This window comes from Bison bison, unplaced genomic scaffold (genome assembly GCF_000754665.1).
Source record: "Bison bison bison isolate TAMUID 2011002044 unplaced genomic scaffold, Bison_UMD1.0 scf7180017864492, whole genome shotgun sequence".
Classification (NCBI taxonomy): Eukaryota; Metazoa; Chordata; class Mammalia; order Artiodactyla; family Bovidae; genus Bison; species Bison bison.
The window spans coordinates 5,811,377-5,828,188 of record NW_011495051.1 but is presented as its reverse complement, the minus strand read 5'-3'; the positions used below and the strand labels follow the sequence as shown (position 1 = coordinate 5,828,188).

The following is a 16,812-nucleotide window of genomic DNA, read 5'->3' as shown; positions in this document are numbered from 1 at the left end:
AGCCCAGCTTGGGGAGTGAGGGTAGGGGGGAGCAGTCCCTGGGTGTCTGCTAATTAATTTGGAATCAAAAGGTCACATTGAGCCTCTGTGTTCTGGTTGATTGGGAGCCTGGGGGATTGTGTCAGGAGGGTTATAGCACTGACTGGAGTTTGGTGGGTGGGTGGGTGGGGGGGTTTCAGCCTGGCATGTAGACTGGGTCTGCATCCAAGGTGCAGGCTCCCTATAGTTCTGGTCGGGCTACTCTCAGGATGAGGAGCATGGAGCCCCAGCCCATTTTAGGAATGGTGGGCTGCAGCACAGTCAGGGAACCACTGGGACTGTTTACTGCCCATGATAAGATCAAAGAGAAAGTGCGCAGTCTTGTAAACTGGGGAGGGGGACCTTGGCCAGGGTGGGAGGACAGTGGGTTTCTGAAACTTTGGGTAGGGGTCTGTCTGTAGGGGGTCTGTCTGAGGTGGTAGGTTGCAGCACGATCCAGGGGTCTCCAAGTTGGGATCAGAAGAAGGGTGGCCATGTTCTGGGTCAGGGGGACACTGGGGCTTATAGCTCAGATTAGGGCTTAGGGGGCTCTGCTGCCTAATTTGGGGTTGATGGGAGGGAGTTTGTATCCTGTAGGGTGTGTGTGTGTGGGGGGATACTCAGTCATTTTGGACTGTAGCCCACTAGGCTCCTCTGTCCGTGGGAATCTCCAGGCAATACTAGAGTGGGTTGCCATCCCCTTCTCCAGGGTATCTTCCTGACCCGGGGATAAAACCCACATCTCTCGCAATGGCAGGCAGATTCTTTACCAGTGAGCCACCCAAGAAGTCTGTAAGGGGCAAGTGTCGCCGTCCTGTTAGTTGGGAGCGCTGTGGCCTTGATAGGGGAGTGGACAGTGGGTTTACCAGCCCTGCTGAAAGGCCATGATAGTGGGGGGGCTAGGCCAATTCCTGGGGGTCAGTGGGAGGGGGGCATCGTATTTCTGGTCAGTAGGGGGAAGGATCGAGAAGGGGATTAGTGTTCTTTAGCACTGGCTGGTGTCTGGGTAAACTCCTGTTGGAAGATTGGGAGGCTGCAGCGGGAAAAAGCCTCTGGAGGTGTGTGTTGGGGTGTCTGAGGGGCGGGGCCTGATGGGCGGGGTCCGAGGGATAGGGTCTGAGGAGTGGGGGCGGGGCCCGAGGGAGTGGGATCTGATGGGCGGGGTTGGGTCTTAGTGGGCGGAGACCGAGGGGAGGAGTCAGGTTAGGTCTGAGGGGGCGTGTCCGAGGGGCGAGGTCTGATGGGTGGGGTCGGGTCTGAGGGGCGGAGTCTGAGGATCCGAGGGGCGGGGTCCGAGGGACGGGGACAGGGCGCACCTTGCCAGCGTAGTGGTGGATGACGAAGCCCGCGCTCCAGCTGTTGAAGTGCTCGTGGTTGCCCACAGCTGCCTGCAGCTTCTGCAGCAGCGTCTGGTCGGCGCCGCCGCCCGTGGCGTGCATGGTGGCGCATACGTCGTCCAGGACGCTCATGATGCCTGGGGGGTTCTGTGGGGTGAGGAGGTGGGGAAGGGCTCAGCCCGGCCTGGCCCCAACCCCTTGCCGCTCCTGGGAGGGAGCGGAAGTGATGGGAAGCTCCGATGTGTGGGGATGCTGTGGAAGCTCTCTGGTACAGGGTGGGGTGGGGAACCCCATAAGGGATCCGTGCCTCTATCCTTTCCCCAGATGGAGATGAAGGGGGACCTGTCAACTTTGACCCCTCTCTCCCCCGCAGCCTGCCTTGGGGGTCATGTTTGTGGAGTGAATAAGTGACAGGTGAGCAGAGTGAATGGACGTGGTGGCTGATGCGTATGTCCGTGGGCCTCCATCTGCCTAAGGGGGAGCGTGGGTTAGAAGGGTCTATAGCGGCCCACCTCCAGGGTTCTCCCAGCTCTTCCAAGCCCAGCTCAGGGGCACAGTGATTTCCCAAGCCTAGTTCTGACTGGGGCCCAGCGAGAACCCCCAAATCTGGCTTAGCCCTTACCAGCTTGTTTTCGATGAGGTCACAGACGATTTTGTTGTTGAAGTACTGGATGGGGGTCCAGCGGATACCCTCCTGTACATACTCCTCCTGGGGGTGGCAAAGGGGGCAGGGATGGGACCGGGCATCTGGGCAAAGATGTGAGTGTTTCTAGAATGTTAGTTTCACAAGCATGGGTGGAGGAAGTGTGACAGATGTCCCCCCCATAACTTGTCCCTCCAGTCTCATCACTTAGGACTGTCTCTGATAACAAATCTCATTTCTCTGGAGGTCAGACCTTCCCTCTGGGGTCCCAGAATTCAGCCCCAGTTACCCGAAGTGTGATCTTTTCGTGAATACATCCCATTTGGCTCTTAAAAAAAAATAAAAATCCCTTTCAGAGCCTGAAAGGCCAGTGATTAAGACTCTGCTCTTCCACTGCAGGGGGTATGGGTTCAATCCCCGGTGGGAGTCTAAGATCTCACATGCAGTGTGGTGTAGCCAAAAATAAATAAATAATTTAAAAAAAAATCCCTTTCTCACTTCTTCAATCATCTCCTGGTATTTGCCCTGAATCCTAGTCGCAGGCTCTGCCTCTGCAGGATGGGTAGAATGAAAATGGCAGGATTTTGTCCATCCCATTCATGGGGGTCTTCTCAGCACTGCAAACAGTGCCTGCTACATAGCAGGTGCTGCTCAGTCATGTCCGACTCTTTGCAACCCCATGGACTGTAGCCCGCCAGGCTCCTCTGTCCATGGGATTCTCCAGGCAAGAATACTGGAGTGGGTAGTCATGCTCTCCTCCAGGGGATCTTCCTGACTCAGGGATCAAAGCCATGTCTCCTGTATTGGCAGGCAGATTCTTTACTGTCTGAGCCACCAGGAAGCCCATTGAAGGTTTGAACAAAGAGGCAATGCTCCAGCCCTCATCAGAGCTTTAGAGGTAGAAAACCTCCTATGAAGAAGGAGCTTGGACATGTCAGCAGAGAGAAGTGTCCATGTGGGGCTGAGGTGTCCCTGGTTGCTTGGCAACCTTCATGGTCCCACATCTCCTCCCCAGTGACCCCTGGCCCTGGCCAGTTGTCTTCCCCTGCCCACCTGTTCAGCCTTCAGAGTGAGTTCAATAAAGATCTGCTGCAGTTTCTCATTGACAAAGTTGATGCAGAACTGCTCAAAGCCGTTTTTCTGCCAAGGGAGGAAAAGTGTGCCTCTCTCAGTGGGGTGATGCTGGAGCCCCCCCTCCCTCAGGGTGGGTGTGGGTTGGCCACAGGGTCATACCTGGAATATCTCAAAGCCGTAGATGTCAAGCACGCCGATACTGTACTCCTCTTGGGGCTTCTGCATGGCACGGTTGATGGCCTGTGATGCACAGGGACACTAGGTGAGTGGCTACACAGGCCTGCCACTCTCTTGAAATGCTCTTGTCCCCTCCCACCAGTGTCTCTCCTGCCTTCCCCATCGCTGTACCTACCCTCACCCCTGTCCATCATTCCTACAAGAAACCAGGTGTTAGGACATTAGGGTTCCTGCCTTGGGAGCTGGCTCTGCCCCTGAACCACTTTGCACCTCTATTTGCTCATCTTTAAAATGGGTTCACAGTAGCATCTCTCTTAGAGGGCTTTTTCTTAAGAATTAAATAAATCAATGCATGGAGAATGGAACCATAGCTGGTATGAATTAATTGCTATGGAGTGTTGACTACTACAGTCACAATCCTTTTTTCTTTTTTTGACAGGAAAGTGGGATTTATTGATGGGCTTGAGTAAAGAGCAGGCTACCCAGGTGGTGCTAGAATCTGCCTATCAGTGCAAGAGACAGGTTTGATCCCTGTGTTGGGAAGACCTCCTGGAGGAGGAACTGGCAACTCACTCCAGTATTCTTGCCTGGAGAATCCCATGGACAGAGGAGCCTGGTGGGCTACAGGCCATAGGGTCGCAGAGTCAGGCATGACTGAGGTGACTTAGCACGCCCGAATCAGGAGGGGACAGTGCCCAGGCTCTTGTGAGCACAGGGCCCACCATTTGTCCAGGGGGCAGTGATTAGAGCTGTATTTGACCCCACAGCCATCTGGAATGAGCCGCTTTTCTGCCACCATGTTTCCAAATTCATCTGCATTAAACTTGGTAAATCCTCACTTCTAGGAGATATGGATCTTCTGGCAGCCAGGGAACTTGAACTTGGCCCTGTGGAGGGCCTCAAACATACGCTCCTTATTCTGCAGCTTGGTGCGGATGGACATCATGACTTGGCCAGGGTGGACCCTGGCCACTGGGCCCTGGGGCTTTCCAAAGGCACCTTGCACACCTGTCTAGAGCCTAGACTGGGGAGAGGGGGCAGCATGTCCATCATGAATGTCCCCTGGAAAGGACTGTCTCCAAGATCCCTTAGGCAACAGGCCACCTACACTACCAAGGAGGCTGCTGTTTGCAATCATTGCACGTTTAGTCACCATTCTTGACCTTGACAAAACCTGTTCTCATCCACCATCACCTGGTCCATCACTTTGTCCTTCTGACAGCCGCTCTCGTGGCTCTCTCTAAGGCACCCACCCCTCTCCATTCCAGCAGCCCCCTTCTTGATCCAGGCCTGGACATTTCCCATAGCCCCCTCCTGCTTGGGCTCCATGCAACAGCCAAAGTGAAAGTGAAAGTATTAGTCACTCGGTTGTGTCCTACTCTTTTGTGACCCCATAGACTGTAGCCCACCAGGCTCCTCTGTCCATGGGATTCTCTAGGCAAGAATACTGGAGTGCCTTGCCATTCCCTTCTCCAGGGGATCTTTCCTACCCAGGGATCAAACCCAAACCTCACTCCTTTGCAGGCAGATTCTTTACTGTCTGAGCCACCAGGGAAGCCCACAGATTAGTTTTTAAGGAAGACCTTAAATGTCCCATCAAATCACCTCCTGCCCTATGTGGTACCTCCCAAAGCTGAGCATTAGCGAGGTCATGACACTCAAGACGCCCCCCCTCCCCCTCTTGGCTGGTCCAAGCCCTGGGCCTGGTGCTGCCCCAGAGCCCGTCTTCCCCTACCCCTGTCCTCAGAGCCCTACTTGCCTCCACGAGGAAGTCAAAGAGACGGGAGTAGAGTCCCTTGGCCAGAGCATCCCGCGTGTAGGCTGCCTGCTCCACGTTCAGGGTCACGTCAATGGACTCGCTGCGTCCGCCCCAGCGGCTGTCCATCTTGCGGCTGGGCAGGTTCTCCTGCAGCCGCCCACTGTCAATGCCCAGGAGGTAGGCGGGGAAGGCCAGGACTGCCAGGTGGTGGGGTGGGGAGAAAGGGAGCAGCCGGTCGGGTTCTTGGGCCTCACACGGGGGCTCCCATCTCTCCTCATTTTTGCCCCGTGACATCGATCTTGTCCGCTTAGGTCCTCAGCTTCTGGGGGCCACAACTGGGAGGAAGCAGTTCACACACACACACACACACACACACGCCTCCACCACACCCTCCGCAGCACCGACACTCACGGTCTGCGCTCTCCACCCGGGCATAATTCCCATCTTCGCAGAAGCTGATGTTTCCCAAATGCAAGATGCCTGCCACAAGCTGCAGGACCAGCTCTTGGACGTTGGCCGGGATCCCGATGACTTGCATGGCGCTCTGTAGGCACATGGGGCACAGAGCCTGTGGTGCAAAGGCTGACCTCCAGCCGACCCGCGGGTTAGGCTTCAGTGGCCACAGCACACACATGTGGGGCAGGGGGAACGATCAGGACACCTGGACCCCTCTCCTGGCTTTTTTTTTTTTTTTCTGTGTGACCTTGGGCAAGTCCCTGTCCCTCTCCGGGCCTTGGTTTCCCAATTTGTAATACAAGAAGGTTTCCCAGGGCTGAAGCGACAACGGTGCTCACCAGAGTCTCACTGAAGTCACTCCGGTCATCGGTGCCGTCCACCTTGTAGGTGTCTGACTGGTTGAGGTAGTAATAGTAGTCGGGAGTCATGAGCCCTAGGTTCTGCCGCTGCTCCTGAGAGGCCCCTTCCAGCAGCTGGAGGGCGAGTGAAGCTCATTCCCATTGTGGTGGACGGGTGCAGCCCTCGTAACCCCCCAGTCCTCGCCGTCACGGGCTCCCAAACACCGACCCTCCCATGGTATCCCCCCTGGGCTCCAGCGAGGCTCCCTCTGCCCCAGCCCATGGCCACCTTCCTTGCACCTGATAGTAGATGTGGAAATTCCTCTCATTTTCATTCTGCATGACCACGCGGGATTTCTCCAGCAGGAAGTTGGAGATCTTGCCCCCATCTGGCTCCCCTCCTCGGCTGAACTGGATCTCAAAGTACTTGCCCTGAACCCAAGAAAGGCACATCAGTACCTGTCCAGGGTCCCAGGGCTGCAGGTGAGGAAGGACAGGGGATGGGTCTTATGAGCCTTCTTCCCCAAGTGACCTCAAGTAGCTCTTCTCTCCCCAACTTCCACTTACTGTTCTTCTCACCAGCTCCTTTCCTCCAGCCCTTGCTTAAAATGGGTCCTGGGCCAGGAATACCTTTTCCTTGCTCCCTGATGATTCAAGCCCTAACCTGGGGCCTCTAGCCCTGTTGCCATTCCCTTCTCCAGGGAATCTTCCCAACCCAAGAATTGAACCCTGGTCTCCTGCATTGCAGGTGGATTCTTTACCGTCTGAGCCAAAATTATATAAAATAAAGGGCTTCCCAGGTAGCACCAGTGGTAAAGAATCTGCCTGCCAATGCAGGAGACATAAGTACCTTGGGTTTGACCTCTGGTCCGATCCAGGGGATTGGAAAGATCCCCTGGAGAAGGAAGTGGCAACCCACTCCAGTATTCTTGCCTGGGAAATCCCACGGACAGAGGAGCCTGGCAGGCTACAGTCCATGGGGTCGCAAAAGAGTTGGACACCACTGAGCACAACAGCAGCAATAGAATAAAATAAAATAAAATAAAATAGAATTACATGTTCTTGCGGTTCATCCATGTTTTGCTGTATATTAGTAGTCTGAAAACACAGACTGTGTGAGTCTATTTATATGAAATTCTGAAACTATTAAAACTAATCTACGGTGCAAAAAAAAATTAGAGTGACTTCTTCTTGGATAAGGTAGAAGTAGAGGTTGATTAGAAGGAGATAAGAGGAGACTTTCTGCAGAGATGGTGATATTCTGTGTACTGATAGGAGTGTTGGTTGCATGGGTGTCTGCACTCATCTAAATTAATGAATAGTCCCCTTTAGATTTACATTTTTGCTGTATGCAAATTTAACTTTAAAAGAAATGAAAGAGAGCTGCAAATTTATATTGGACTCTGATTAACCATCTGCATGCTCAAGTGTTTGAGGGAAAGGTATGATGTTTAACTTATAGTGCATAAAAAAAGTGGATCGATACACATATGATTAAGCAAGAATAGTAAAATATTAATGGTAGAATCTAGGAGATGAGCATACAGGCATTTACTGTAGTGTTTAGATTTTCCATGTATATGAAAATTTTTAAATAAAATGTTGGAGAAAATACTTCAAATATAATTATATTAAAATATATTCAAAAATAAAATATAATTAATATTATAGATAATAATATCCAGGGGAAAAAATCTCATTAGTGTCAGAATTCATTAAGCCATTTCCATGTTCAAGCATTTACTGAAATTATTGAAGTCTATGAAAGTGAAAGTGTTAGTCACTCAGTTGTGTCCAACTCTCTGCGACCCCACAGCCCACCAGGCTCCTCTGTCCATGGGATTCTCCAGGCAAGAATACTGGAGTGGGTTGCCATGCCCTCCTCCAGGGAATCTTCCCAATTCAGGGGTCAAACTTGGATTTCCTGAAGTGCAGGGAGTTTCTTTACTGTCTGAGCCACCACACCATCCCATTCCAACAGAGGAGACCCACAAGGTTACATTGGTTTGTTTTTGTCCAAGCCACACATCCAAACAGTGACAGAAGATGATGACAAGCCCAAGTCTGTTTACCTATCCTGTCTTTCATTAGGCTCAGCATAGCACCTGACACAGAGAAGGACTCCAAGAAGCATTTGATAAAAGAAAGAATGAACGAGGGACCTGAAATGCAAGTAGGAACAGAATAGCCTAGTTGCAGCCATGGGAGGAGTATTCAAGAATGGTACACGAACGTGTCCTGGCCTCCATAGAGCTGCTGATCGGGGACTTTTTTTCCAGAGGGATCATGAACAGGAAGCCAGTCTCCCATTGAGGAGCAGGTATTTCCTGTACTCTTGAGCATATAGATAAAGGAAAGAGACAGAGACAAACAGTGTAGAGGCCACAGAGACTCACAAAGCGACTGGAATTATTGTTGCGCACTGTCTTGGCATTGCCAAAGGCTTCCAGCAGTGGGTTTGATTGAAGGATGATATCTTTCACATGCTGGGGAAAGAGGCAGGTGGGGGCGGGAAGAGGTCAGACTGAGGTAGGGTGTGGGAGTTTGGAGGTGAGGGGATGAAATTCTGTGTGGGGAGACCCAGCCCCTCTTCCTGTTTGCCTTACCTGGACCTTCTCACCTCCGCCCGACACCTTGGAGATGTAGCCCATGATATATTTGGCTGCCACTGTCTTCCCAGCTCCACTCTCTCCACTGAGGATGGGTGAGGGAAAAGGATGATGAGTGACCAGAGGTGGAGGAAGTGCCCTTTCCGGTTGGGGCTCTGATTGTTCATTCATTGACGCCTATTGGGTGCCAGGCAATAGCCCAGGCTACTGGGGATACCATAGTGAACAAGATGGATCTAAATTTCCTGACCCTTAGATGGAACAGGTGGGCAATAACAGAATGAATGCATAAAATACGTCATGGATCAGGTGGTGAGTGGCTAAGTAGAGTGGGGCTGGGGGTGGAGAGGGACAGCAAGGCTCTGTTTGGATCCGGAATTCCAATTAAACCTCCCTGGGGTGGTGATGCTGTTTGAGGGGACCTTGGGGAGGAGGGTCTGGGGTTCCCACTCTGTACCTGATGATGACACATTGGTTCTCACAGTCTATAAGCATGTTCCGGTACATATTGTCGGTGAGGGCATAGATGTGCGGGGGATTCTCATATTGGGCCTGGTGGGAGAGATCAGGGCTCAGCCTAGGTCTAAGGTCGGGGGGAGGCCTTGGGGCTGTGGCTCCCACCCGGCCCCCGCCTCACCGCGCCCTGGTAGAGGTCGATCTCGCGGTCTGTGAAGTAGGGCATCTGCTTGAAGGGGTTTACGGAGATGAGCACGGAGCCAATGTAGGTCTGGGGTGGAGGTGGTTAAGGGTCATGCAGTGTCCTGGCAAGCTGAGTCCCTCAAGGGGCCCTGCCCCCTCCTCCTGCTCCCTTGGGGCCTCCTAGAGCCCCGTGGCTTGGAGGAAAGGATGGAGATACTCCAGGTGTCTTAGGAAAAAACTGAGCTGGATCCAGATTGAGGGGAACAGAGGGTGCTGTGCCTGAGTCACCCTCGAGCAGAGGGAGCAGTGAGAGCCATGGCCACCCCCAGCTGGAGCCCCGCTGTTACTCTGCTGTCCCCTGTGTCCTAACGCCCCCTGCTCTTGCTGCCCATCCCCACTCTGTTCCTGTGCTCACGTATGCGTGTCCCTTCTGTGCTACAGCCTCTCTTTCATCCTCCCCTGCCCTCACCCACCCACCATCCCTCCATCCGCTGGTCAGTCGTCCTCTGTCCCTGAGTCCTGCATCTGCCCACCCCGCCCATGGCCCAGGGTACAAAGATGTAGTCGTCCATGAAGCGCTTTCGGAGGTTGCCCACGATGCCGTCCTCAGTGATCTGGGGTAGAAGCACCATGTCGTCCACGCCGCTCTGCTTCACATTGTGGCTCTGCCAGTGGAAGCGCTCCTTGCTGCCCTGGGGGTGGGGGCGGTGGGGTGACGATGAGCCTCTGCAGGGGGCGTGGTGGGGACTGGTGCCTGAGCACTCCTCCCCTTCCCACCTGGCTCACCTACATCATCAGCTTCTGATGCTGTCCCCTTGCCCACCTGCCACCTCCCTCCCTCCTTCCCCATCTCAGGGATGACAGGAGAGGGAGACAAGGTCTACTCCCCAAAGAGGAGGACAGACAGAATGACAGCTTGGATGTGTCCCTCAGCCCTCTCTCTTTTGGTACCAGCATCCCTCCACTTTGTATCCCATTGCCATGGAGCAGAGGGTGATGCCTGGTCCAGTGGGGCAGAGTGTGCTTGGGGATCTGGCGACTGTGGGAGGGGAGGAGGGGATCAGCGAAGGCTTGATGGGGGAGCTCACCCACCCTCTCTGTCACATCCCCAGCCCATCTCTCCCTCCCTTGGCCCAGGCTGAGTTCCTGACTTCTCCCTGGTATTTGATCCAAGACGCTTGCTCCTTGAAAGAAAAGCTATGACAAACAGTGTATTAAAAAGCAGAGACATCACTTTGCTGGCAAATTTCCATATAGTCAAAGCTATGGTTTTTCCAATAGTCATGTATGGATGTGAGAGTTGGACCATAAAGCAGGGTGAGTCCTGATGATGCTTTCGAACTGTGGTGCTGGAGAAGACTCTTGAGAATCCTTTGGACAGCAAGGAGATCAAACTAGTCAATCCTAAAGGATATCAACCCTGAATATTCATTGGAAGGACTGATACTGAAGCTGAAGCTTCAACACTTCGGCCACCTGATGTGAAGAGCTGACTCATTGGGAAAGACTCTGATCTAAGAAAGACTGAAAGCAAAAGGAGAAGGGGGCAGCAGAAGCTGATGGTTGGATGGCATCACCAACTCAACAGATATGAGTTTGAACAAACTAGGGATAGTGAAGGACAGGAAAGCCTGGCGAGCCGCAGTCCGTGGGGTCGCAAAGAAATCGGACACGACTGAGTGACTGAACAACAACAACAAAGTCACCTCAGGATGACTTTCTTCCCCCTCACCTGCTTCCTCCTACCTTGGCATCCTCCTGGCCCATCCCCCTGAGATTCTCTCAGTCACCGTGTCTAGTGCCCTGCTATGACCTTGGTCCTCAGCTCCCCCAGCCTTTCCACCACCTCTGCTGTGGTCTCCATCCTTAGAGAGCCAGTTCTGGCACATTCCAAGCTCCCACTTTCCCTTTTAATTCTCTCCCTCAGCTTTTCATCAGCTGACACCTTCCGTAGGCCCCAAGGAGGAGACTCAGACACAGGTTCCCCATTTAAACTCCTCCTCCAGGAAGCCTGCCAGGAATGCTCTCTCCTTTCAGCCCAGCTGAACTCATCCGGCACCTTAAACACTTCAGCACACTGACTCTCGCAGGCCCTCTCTGCCTCCGTTCAATACACACTGTCACGGAGGGATTGGCACACGGAGCGGTGGCGACTTGGATAGAGCTCTCCTGGCTGGTAACTCATGCTCAGACAAGGTGTCCCTCCTGCAGAAATCCCCACACCCACCCCAGACCTGGAGCTCCTGGAGGACAGGGATTTGGACTGAGTCCTTTCTCAGCCCCCCGCAGGGAGGGCCTAGCAAGGGACAAGGGCAAAGAAAGAAACCCAGCTTCAGAGGAAGCCCCCAAGAGCAAAAATGCATATGTGATAAGACCCTTCAGTCATGTCTGACTCTTTGCAACTCTATGGACTGTAGCTCACCAGGTCCTCTGTCCATGGGATTCTCCAGACAAGAATATTGGAGTGGGTTCCCATGCCCTCCTCTAGGGGATCTTACCGACCCAGGGATCGAACCCGCAGTCCTTATGTCCCCTGTATTGGCAGGCAGGTTCTTTAACACTAGCACCACTTGGGAAGCTCAAGAGCAAAGATACTGGGAACCAAAGTCAGGTCTTCAAAGATGACCAGGACTTGCCAGGGAAATGGAGATGGTGTGCTGGGCCCATCTGGGAGGGGATTCAGGCAGAGATCAAGCGGGAGGGTCAGTGTGGGCAACTCCAGGGCAGAGATAGATGAGAAGCCAGTCTCCACCCAGTGCTCCCCAGGGGGCATTGGGAGCCATAGAAGGTTCCTGAGCAGGGGAGGTGCTAGCTCAGATTCTGGTCATGCTGACAGTCCCTGAGGTTGGGGGAGGGGTGGGATTCATGGAAGAATATCCAGAGGCATGAAATGAGCCTAGTTTTGGGTGTGGGGTAGATCTGGGTTCTGATCCTGGCTGTATGACCTAACACTGCTCTGAGCCTCAGTGACTTCATCTGTAAAAAGGGAGAAGCAGCCTTACTTCCCAGGGTTGATAAGAGAGATTAGCTGCTCTGGGGGAACAAAGTGGGGAAGGGGGAGGGTTCCCAGAAGAGGGACACTTGACAGAATTAACATTCACCAAGCATCTATGACATGCCCGATGCTGGAAGCACGTGTTGCTGATTTTTTTAAAAACTTATTTTGCATTGGGGTATAGCTGATTAACCGGAGAAGGCAATGGCACCCCACTCCAGTACTCTTGCCTGGAAAATCCCATGGATGGAGGAGCCTTGTGGGCTACAGTCCATGGGGTCGCTAAGAGTCGGACATGACTGAGCGACTTCACTTTCACTTTTCTCTTTCCTGCATTGGAGAAGGAAATGGCAACCCACTCCAGTGTTCTTGCCTGGAGAATCCCAGGGACGGGGGAGCCTGGTGGGCTGCCGTCTACGGGGTCGCACAGAGTCGGACACGACTGAAGTGACTTAGCAGCAGCAGCAGCAGCATAGCTGATTAAAAAACAATGTTGTGGTAGTTTCAGGTGAACAGTGAAGGGACTCAGCCATGCAAAATGTCACCCATATTATCGGCAATCGTCATAGCTCAGTGTGGTAAAGTCTGGGGAGGAGATTGGTGCCTGAGAGGGATTTCACCCTTGACTAAGGATGCAGCTAACCTGGTTCCAAGGACGTGGGGTTCAAATCTGGGGTCATCTGACAGCAAAGACCAGGTTTTTGCATCTACAGTCGTGAGTGGCTGGGCCCCAGGGGGCTTTGGGGATGGTATGTGAAAGCTGAGAAGGGTTTTGATCAAGTACAGGGAGAAAAGGTTCACCAGACAGAGTGAACTGCCAGGGCAAATGCAGAGGTGTGACTGAAGCAGAAGAGAAGGCAGAGGAGGGAGTGTTTTGGGGAGGGTAGCGGGGAGGAAGGGGCAGGGCTGGAACCCCTGAGACTGCTTCTAGCCTGATTATTGAGAGTGAGATTTTCTTTCTTTTTTAAAAAAGAACACGATTTTGTTATTCTTACTATTATTTAATTTATTTATTGGCTGTGCCATGCAGATTTGCGACCTTGGTTCCCTGACTAGGGATTTAACCCATGCCCCCTGCATTGAAAGTGCAGTCTTAACCATTGGACCGCCAGGCAAGTCCCAAGTGTGAATTTTTCCAATGGCAATTATGACACCATCTCTCTGTCGGTGGCTTCCCATCACTGCCATCCCCATGCAGCCACTCCACAGAGATTTCTTGAGCACCTAGTCTGCGCCAGTAACCTAGGACTTCAGGAAGAACTCAGTTCCTCACTACCTTGCCTCTAAGTCTTTGCAGATGTTGAGCCCTCTGCCCAGAACATCCTTCCTGCCTGGTTAATAATGCCAATCTAGGGACTTTCCTACCAGTCCAGTGGTTAATAACCCACCAACCAATGTGGGGGACACGGGTTCAATCCCTGGTCTGGGAAGATCCCACATGCTGCGGAGCAACTCAGCCTATGCGCCACAACTCCTGAGTCTGCTTGCTGCAGCTACCGAAGCCTGTGTGCCTAGAGTCTGTGCTCTGCAACAAGAGAAGCCATCACAATGAGAAGGCCTTGTACCTCAACTAGTGAGGAACCCCCGCTCGTGGCAACTACAGAAAGCGTACATGCAGCAGCAAAGACTCAGTGCAGCCCAAAAATAAAAAAGCCAACCTTTGCCTTTAGACACGGCTCAGGTGACACCTCCTCCGAGAAGACCTCCCTGATTCCAGTGCAGGTCAAGCGCTCCCTCTACATCTGCCAACTCTCTGGGCATCCCTCTCCATAACCCCATCCCCGATCTGGATGTTCTGAGTGCTATCTGGGGGTATACTGCTCCTGGGGGTGCTTTAAGAATTGTGGGAGGACTTCCCTGGTTGTCCAGTGGTTAAGAATCCGCTTGCCAATGCAGGGGACACAGGTTTGATCCCTGATCTGGGAACTAAGATCCCACTTGGTGGTGGGGCAACTAAGCTCGCTCTACAACTAGTAAAGTCTGCACGCCCGAGAGCTCGTGCACTGCAACAAGAGAAGCCACCACAGTGGGAAGCCTGTGACCTCAGCAAAGATTAGCCCCTGCTCACTGCAACTGGAGAAAGCCCACAGGCAACAACAAACACCCAGCGCAGCCATAAAGAGGTAAATTAACTAATGTAAGAAAAAGAAAGAAGCATCCAGTGTTTAGAAGCTTACGTTGCTCGTGAGGTTAATGTGTGTATCCTACTTGGGGCAGGGGGTGCAGCTGTCTCGCGGGCTGAGACACACCTGTGTTGAGGTGTGAACACCCGGCCACTCCAGTGAGAGTTCTTGGGCCACTGGCCCGAGCACTTTCATCTTTTCGTGCACATTTTATTCTAAATGACTTTCTCCCGGTCTTGCGGGGGACCACATTCAATGTTTCTGAAAGATGGAAGTTAGTGTGTTTTGCTGCATGTGAATTTCATTTCAGTGTTTCAAGGGGGCCTGCTAAGATGTTTGGTACAAGGGGGTGTAATGGGCTTCCCAGGTGGCTCAGTGGTAAAGAATCCGCCTGCCGATACAGGAGACGTGGGTTCTCTCCCTGGGTTGGGAAGATCCCTTGGAGGAGATGGCAACTCACTCCAATATTCTTGCCTGGAAAACCCCATCAACAGAGGAGCCTGGTGGGCTACAGTCCATGGGGTCACAAAGAGACAGACAAGACAGTGACTGAGCAACAACAACAGCTGGTGTGATGCTCTGAGAGCCCTGGGATACAGCAGGAAGGGTAGGTAGGGGAGGACAAGGTTTCGGAAACAGCAGCGTGGAGGGGTTAGCAAGCATGCCCACGGAAGAGGCTGAGTTTGGAGACAGCCAGGACCTGGGGTGGCCGGTTTGGAGAAGCAGGGCTGTCGACTGGACCCCCAGATGCTAAAGAACTTTACGCTCACTGGAGGCTCAGAGGGTCCCCCATGGACACCTCAGGGTCAGGAGTCAACTTGGGAGGTCAGGAGCTATAGACAGGGAGAGGACTGCTTTTGGACAGTCTGGCCAAGAAGGGGAAAGAGGGAAATAGGCTTGTGGGGAAGAGGGGTCAGGGGAGTGTATTTTCTGTTTTTAAAATAAGGAGACCAGCTGGTTTGTTGGTGAGAAGAGCCGATGAAATTTTAAATACAGGGGATGAAGTGGTGTCATTCAGGGACCTGCTGGGGCTGTCCTTTCCCTGAGTCAGGGTGGGGAGGTTGGGTGGGTGAACTGGAAGTGGATTCTCTCTCTGAAGACCTCAAAGGGTGGGGCGTGGGTGGTAACTATGGTAACCGGGAACAACAATAGGTAACAAAAGTTCACGCCCCACTGGCACTTATTTTGTGCCAGACTCTGGTCTAAGCTTTTTCCGTGAATTATCTCATCGCATCCTCTGGGCACGCGACTGGGTCATTGCTCTGATTAGATCCATTTTGCGAAAGAGAAAACTATGGCCCAGAGAGAGAGGTTAGGTGTCCTCTCTAAGGTCAAACAGCAGAAAGGGAAGCCGGGTCTGCGACGGGAATGGCCAGGGTTGGTGCTATAGGTCAGATGAGGAGGGGGAGGAGACACACATTGTCCTGTCCAGGGTTTCCTCTTTGGGGTCATCCTGATGTCCATGCTCTTGGGACCCCCTCGGGCTCAGCTGAGACTTCAGGCCACTTCTTTTCTCTGAGGTCAGAGGCCCTGAGGCCGGCTGTGTCTGGCTGGCTCTCCTGGCCCCGAGAACTTGGTTCCTCTTCCTGTCCCTCCCTTCTTTCCCCACCCAGTGGAATGGGCCTCTGCCTCTAGCAATCCCTCCTTCTGTGTCCAGCCCCAGGAAGCCGGGACTCCTGGATCCAGCCGAGTTCTACGCAATCACACAAAAAAACCCATGGGTTGTTTGTGGCGGAGAGAGAGGTTTTGCTCAAGAGGGTATAGTGTGAGGAGAGTCGAGAATTTTGGCAAGGGATGAACTGGGTGTGAGGCCTGGCTTGACACTTGGCTATGGGACCCTAGGGAGGCCACTTCACTTCTCCAAGCCTCAGTTGCCCCATCTGTAGAACGGGTGCCATGATAAATCTCCTCCGTGGGCTTGCTGGGGAAAATAAACAAGCTGGTGCTGAGAAAAGACCTACTGGGTTACCTCAGGAAATGGCAGCCAGTGTCCCCAGGAGCATTTAGTGAAAGTGGTCCGTGTTTGATAATATAGAGGAACTGGTCAATGTACACTTGTTGAATGAATAAATGAATGAAGTATCATTGCAATAAGACTGCCTCTTATCCTGTGTCATTGGTATCCATCTCTCTGTGTCCCCCAAGTCTCCGAGGGTCAAGTTGAAGCTGTTTGTTCCTCCCTTAGGGGTGAGGGTGTAACAGAGAGCTTGTGGTCACAGTTGACCACAAGTCAGATATGACTCAAGAGGCTGGAGTTCTTGTGAAAGATAGTCAGGGGCGCGAGGTGACTGGGACAGAAGAGAACATAGTCTCTAACTTCAGCTCTTCAGAGAGGCTCCCCCCGCCCCCCTGCAACTTACAGTAGAGGCATGGGGTTGCAGCTTCCTTGGTGCCAAAGAAAGGAGAACCAAGGGCTGGGGCATTGGAGCCCTGTAGTGAAAACACTTTCTGAACTCCTACTGTGCATGGAGGTCTGTGGGGACCAGGCCTAGACTCTGCTCTTGAGTAGCTCAGAAGCGAGTTGTTCAGGGGAGACAGTGATCCCAATCAGACTGCACGAAGAAGAACTGAGGCAATCAGAGAGGGCTTCCTGTAGGAGGCTGAGGCAATCAGAGCAGGCTTCCTGTAGGAGATAGACCTTGAA

The 16,812-nt window shown here is 52.8% G+C and overlaps 1 protein-coding gene across 1 annotated transcript in view; it reads right to left on the bottom strand.

Annotated features, from left to right (window-relative positions):
• Positions 1-16,812, bottom strand: part of MYO1F (myosin IF) — a 38,003-nt gene that overhangs the window by 17,622 nt on the left and 3,569 nt on the right. The window contains exons 2-14 of the mRNA XM_010828258.1: positions 9,605-9,742; positions 9,049-9,138; positions 8,869-8,963; positions 8,409-8,496; positions 8,199-8,288; positions 6,103-6,234; positions 5,803-5,937; positions 5,420-5,552; positions 5,009-5,205; positions 3,232-3,312; positions 3,052-3,138; positions 1,978-2,064; positions 1,335-1,502 (exon numbers count right to left, since the gene is read on the bottom strand). Of these exons, the coding sequence (XP_010826560.1) occupies positions 1,335-1,502; positions 1,978-2,064; positions 3,052-3,138; positions 3,232-3,312; positions 5,009-5,205; positions 5,420-5,552; positions 5,803-5,937; positions 6,103-6,234; positions 8,199-8,288; positions 8,409-8,496; positions 8,869-8,963; positions 9,049-9,138; positions 9,605-9,742 (1,521 nt within the window). The remainder of the gene's footprint in view (positions 1-1,334; positions 1,503-1,977; positions 2,065-3,051; positions 3,139-3,231; positions 3,313-5,008; positions 5,206-5,419; positions 5,553-5,802; positions 5,938-6,102; positions 6,235-8,198; positions 8,289-8,408; positions 8,497-8,868; positions 8,964-9,048; positions 9,139-9,604; positions 9,743-16,812) is intronic.